At 46.0% G+C, this 5,953-nt stretch overlaps 1 protein-coding gene across 1 annotated transcript in view; it reads left to right on the top strand.

The window, feature by feature from the left end:
• The first annotated feature begins 956 nt into the window (after positions 1–956).
• Positions 957–5,953, top strand: part of LOC148022296 (uncharacterized) — a 9,796-nt gene continuing 4,799 nt past the window's right edge. The window contains exons 1-2 of the mRNA XM_087696832.1: positions 957–1,271; positions 1,327–1,665. Coding sequence (XP_087552958.1) covers positions 957–1,271; positions 1,327–1,665 — 654 coding nt within the window. The remainder of the gene's footprint in view (positions 1,272–1,326; positions 1,666–5,953) is intronic.

Genomic DNA, 5,953 nt, shown 5'->3' with positions numbered 1-5,953 from the left:
CCCGGACACTTGGCATGCATATGCAACCTCACTATACCAAGTACCCAAGTAGCCCCAGCTACCCCGGCCCCCAGGGAGCAGACCTGGATCATCCACATTCTTCAGCACGGGGCGGGTTCGGGACGCCATTGATAGACTCCAAAATGGCCATGCCCAAGACCACGAAGGCTTGGTAGCAGAGCATTTGACCCATGCCAGAGACATACGGGCACCTCTCCTAGCACACATGTTCAATAGAGCCCTATGCGAAGGCTTCCCTACTAGCTGGTCAGCCAACACCATAATACCCATCCTGAAGGCCGGAGACCCCATGGTTCCCACGAACTACCGAACAGTCATGGTTGGCCATGTACTAGCCAAGCTCTATGGATCCATACTGGACCACGAGCTGAGCAAGTGGGCAGAGCAACACCAACATCGGGCGGCAGGACAAGCAAGGTTTGGGAGGGGGCTCTGCACCCTTGACCATATCCTCACACTGAGAGCCATCATAGAGGAGGACAGAGCACATGGAAGACAGGTGTACTACTACTTTGTGGACTTCTGCAAGGCCTTCGACACAATCCCACAAGCGAGGCTCATGTAGAGACTACAGGAACTGCAGGTACCAAACCGAAATGCCATGGGGGATACTGGCACTATACGAATCGGTAACGGGCCGAGTTCGAGCACCAGGAGGGCTGTCAAAGGAGATAACCAGCACCATCGGAGTCAAGCAAGGATGCCCACTCTCACCCACACTATTTGGCCTCTACATTGATGAGATCCCAGAGTACATAGATAGATTGGGCGAGGAGGGATCGAGCCTGGGAGGGACACTGATACCCATCTTACTATACGCGGACGACATAGTTCTCATCTCCAGCACACCCGAAGGGCTATAGCGCCAATTGGACACACTACAAGACTTCTGCCAAGACAAAGACCTAACTGTGAACCTAGGGAAAACCAAGGTCATGGTGTTCAACACGTCAACCCAATGGCTCCAACGGTCGGTACCCCCCTTCACATACAGCGGAGAGACCGTGGACGTGGTCCCAAGATATGTCTATCTAGGGATTACATTCTCTGGACCGAGATTTACCATGAGAAAAGCCGCAGAAGATAGACTAACCCGAGGCTATGTAGCCCTCGGGTCAATGGAGAACCAATGTGCCCGCATACAGTTCCAGGAACCTCGGACAAAGCTCTGGCTTTTTGACACCTTGGTCACACCAACCCTCATGTACGGGGCTCCCATATGGGGGTCCAGTCTCTACCACACGTGGAGGGCCCCACAGTATCAGCCCACTGCCTAAGGAGGAGGCCACCTATGAGGGATGGGAGCAGATGGGGAGACCCTTAATACTTATGATCTCACAGATGATCCGAAGCAAGCCCTCCGTACCACACAAGATCATCCGCGCAAAGCTGGGGGCACCGCCTCTCATGGCTAAGGCCCTCTTCCAGACCATGACCTTCTTGCGTCGAATATGGGACCTGCCCCGGCACCGATACCCCAGACTCGCCATGAAGTCATCCAAACAGCTAGCAACACAAGGGGACACTGAGTGCTGGTATGCCCGAACAGAGACCTGGCTACGGCTCCATGGCCTGCACATGGACCACCTCCCCCCACTACAATACAGCCTAGACTGCCCACACCTAGAGCTCAGCCGAGAGGAGGTGAATCGCATCATCAGAATGGATATCATCCAAACAGACACAGCTAGGACATGGGTGACCCCCACGTCGAAACTAGGAACCAAGAAGGCTTTCTACCGAGAGCACTTCCTGCACATCTCCCCGGATGGCTTCATCACCTACCCAAGCTACATGGACACATACCTGTCTCACGGGGTCAGAAGTGCCATCGGACAGATCCTACATCCTCACACCAACTACGGGTCGAAACGGGCAGATACGGGGCCAACCCCCCCCAGAAGACCGAATCTGTCAGCTCTACCATCTCGAGCCAGAGACAGAGGAACACTATATCTATAGATGCCCAGGGTACTACGAAATCCAGGGACGCTTCCACTGCCTATTCAGTGAAGGATTCGAACCACTCTCCAAGGTGATGGAATTCAAAGACCAGAGATGCCTGGGGCTCTTTCTACTGGAAATACGACACCACAGAGACCACCTCCTACGAACCACGGAGCAAAGACAAGGAGCCACCAACCAATGCACACTCAACAAATTCTACCAAATACCAGCTACCCTCCCCACCACCGAGCCCCCACCAGCCCAACCGGCCTCCCAACCCTGGGGGACTACCTTAGAAATAGCCACAGGGAGAGGCAAAGCCCAATGCCCACGCCCTGCCGGCCCCCGTCCCCGCAGAAGACACATGTCGAAGATACAAGGGATACTACGCCGCCATCAGAGGGCCCTGCCCCACCGCTTTAGTCTCTCCATGCTAGACCGACCCATGCGGGACATCCTAGGATGAACACCCCAGGAGCAATTCCACACCGCACTGGGAGTACCTCTAGATTGTACCTAGTCTAGATATCATTTTGTACCTACTCAATTTAGTTCAACATAGCATAAATGTTAGCTTCACTGGGACTTTTGAAACCTCCCAGACATTTTGTATGCAACATTTTGGTCTCATAGGCCAACTTGGCCTGTTGTAGACGTTAATATAACTTTCTTCTTTCTTTCTTCTCTCTCTCTCTCTCTCTCTCTCTCTCTCTCTCTCTCTCTCTCTCTCTCTCTCTCTCTCTCTCTCTCTCTCTCTCTCTCTCTCTCTCTCTCTCTCTCTCTCTCTCTCTCTCTCTCTCTCTCTCTCTCTCTCTCTCCCCCCTTGATCTAGTGGCCGAGTGTTGCCCCATTCATGCTCTTGCCTTATCAATGGATTCCAACTCCTTTTTTCCCTTGTGTTTGCCGTGTTATGGGCCTGTTTACAACAACAACCCTAAGTTGATTTGCCTTGATTTCTTGGTCCTATCCTACTCTAAATGCAACAAAAATCATAGCTCAAGTACTGAAATGAATTAATCTACTTGCTTACTCATCATTAAAAACTCAAAATACTTACTTGCTTAGAAGATTAAACTCCCCAAATCTCCTACCTGCATCAAGCACCAGTTCGGGATGAAACCCTACTTCAACACTCGATTTGAAGCATGCAAGTGCTCAAACTTGAATCCATTGGTCCTGGCAAAACGGAACCAAAATGAAGTGGGAGCTCACGCTTGACCACCAAGACCCATGGATAGCTTATTGCTTCAAGCATTTCGAGTGAGAAACTAATGACTATCTATCACCTAGCCATGTGCGCTCTCAATCCTACAAGTGTAGTGAGCTTACCTTGATGCCCAAATGAGTAGCCTCCTCAATCAAGCACTTCGATCACTTCATGATACGAGATGCGAGCTCAAGCCTCTACCTTTAAGCTCCATCCTCCATAGCCACACCATGAGACAAGAGAAGAGAATAGAAGAGAAGAAGAGCAGAGAAGATGGAGAGCTTGTCCAGCATGGTCCCTCACCCTCACACACTCACTCCCTCACACTCTCTCTCAAACACAAGCACAAGCACAAGTAAGGAGAAGAGAGGAAGAGAAGAAAAAAGCCACTTTAGCCACACACCAAGAATGAGTTTCTCTATTCACTTTTTGACTTTTATATATGCTCTCATCCCTTTGGGCACCCATCCCCTTTTTTATGTGACCAATCGTTTTAGCCAAGGTCTTCTTTCCTCATGTCTTTCCTCTTTCACTGTTCTTTTGCCCATACCCTTCTACGTTTACAATTTGTACAAGAGGGAGCTTGGCACTCTTTGACAAAATGAATTACATTGTGCCCTATGCTTTCTTTGCTAGAATATTCGGTGCACTTGTTATTGTGCACTTCTCGCCTGGGGCCATCTTCCATTCCCAACTTGGGCTTCTTTTTTGGGTTGTATGGGTTGTAACACTCCATCCTTGTGTACCTCTTAGATCCTAAACAAGAACCTTCAATATCTTGAGAAAAACACTCCAAATATTTGAGTCATGATCCAACATTAACAATATCCTACTTGTCCCGAATTGCACCTCCAACACCTTATGAGACAAGCCTTATTCTCAATATCTCAAGGGAAAAATCTTTGTTCTAGATACCTTACTATCCTCGAGTCATTACCTTGAAGTGCATAAGCCTTGAAGCAATCCATCACATCATCCATGAGCCTAAAGCTTAAGGGTATTTATACCCTAGGAAGTTAGAAGAAGAAAGAGCCCTTCAATACCTTGAATCTCAACCCTTGAGATCTAATCTCTAGCTCCTTGATTCCTAATATATAGACTCTCCAACTATACAAGAGGAGGATCTGAACTCAAGGCTTAAGTGTTCCATACTATGTTCTCTAGTATGTGCCGCAATGCCCATGTGAATAGGATTTCGAACTGTTTGATGGAGGACCTAGTGATTGGAATGATTGTGCAATACAATCCGTCACAACTAGCTAAGACCATATGCAGTCCAACTTGAAGGGTGTAGGAGTCCATGATAAACACAAATAGTGCATCTCAGAAGAGAAAAGAAAGCCCATAGAATCTAAGAAGGAGGTACTAAAGAAGAAAGATCAAGATAAATCAAAAGCATCTAGATGCAATCTCCCATTTAGATGCAATTAATAGTACTTAAAGAGCAATTAATGAGTGAGACTTGGCTTATTCAAACATTGCATCCACTCATTGACACACACATAGAATTCAAAGAAAAGAAAAGAGATTTAATGCTCCAATTTTTCTTTCAATGCATGCATGATCACTACACTTAGGGGTTCTTAAGTTAGAGGTGCCAAATGGGCTTTACTATTAAACCCCTAGCCTATTCCCCTACATCACAATTCAAGGCACCTCAAGGGAAGGACACCCTTGGGCTTGCTCAACAAGTCTATCACCTTGAATTTTAATGCAACATGTGAAAAAGGCCAAAGGGCCAAAATTTTGGAACCTTAAAACATAGAAATTACTACTTTGTATTACATATATAGCTAGTCACTTGTCAAACCATCAATCTAAGTACTCTTGTTATCGTCTCACAAAAGTCAAAAGTGTGCTTTGTCACTATCATCTATCATTGACAAGAGCACCTTGCTAATTGACTAGTTTACTCTCACCAATATGAGTCTCATCATCGGCATCGTATTTTGCTTATCTTCATTGACACAATCAATTTGCCCGCATTGCATGAGCTCGTCATCATCTTCATCATCTTGTGTGATTGTTATCATCTTCAACCATATCAGTAGCATGATAAGCAAACAAATTGTCAAGACTGCACGTTTGAACCCTTGACGGTCCTACATCCATTCTTTCTGCTCACATGAAAAACATTGAGGTGCATTACCATTATGTCAGAGAGAGATGCTATGCATGAGAGATTAGCTTGATGTATGTACCCACACAAGAAAATGTTGCAAACATTTTCACCAAAGCATTACCACATGAGAAGTTTGAGGATTTTCAAATGTCCTTGAACTTATTACCCTTTGATGATTGATCATCCTTGTACTTCATCACATTGGCACTGCAGGGGGGTGTTTCATCACCCATCACTTTCATGGTTAGATTAGACAATTTTCCAAAGAAAATAGTACAAATATTTTTTATTTAAGTACACTTCAAAGACACCCCATCCATCACATCCACTCCACTTCCTTTAGTAGCTTGTTACTCACCCTTACAACACTACTTCTTTGCCATTTTCATTCTAGGTGCTATCAATTGCTACTTTAGATCGGAATGCCAAGTGATTGGTACTCATCTAGAGAGAGATGTAATGCTCATTCCAAACAAAGAAGTCTATTAAAAGGCTACAAAACTTTTAACTGAAAGGGCTATTCAAAGTAATCAAAGTTAAGGTCAAAGGAGGAGTGCCATTAAGAAGAAGTAGAATCAATGCAAAATAAAGCTAGTAGGAAGTTCAAGAGGTGTTGGAAACCGTGATAGATTTTTTTTAAAAGTATAAGAGAAAAT

The sequence above is a fragment of the Lygodium microphyllum genome, chromosome 17, assembly GCF_053477565.2.
Source record: "Lygodium microphyllum isolate KBCC chromosome 17, Lygodium_microphyllum_v1.1.10, whole genome shotgun sequence".
Classification (NCBI taxonomy): Eukaryota; Viridiplantae; Streptophyta; class Polypodiopsida; order Schizaeales; family Lygodiaceae; genus Lygodium; species Lygodium microphyllum.
This window is presented reverse-complemented; position numbering and strand designations above follow the sequence as displayed.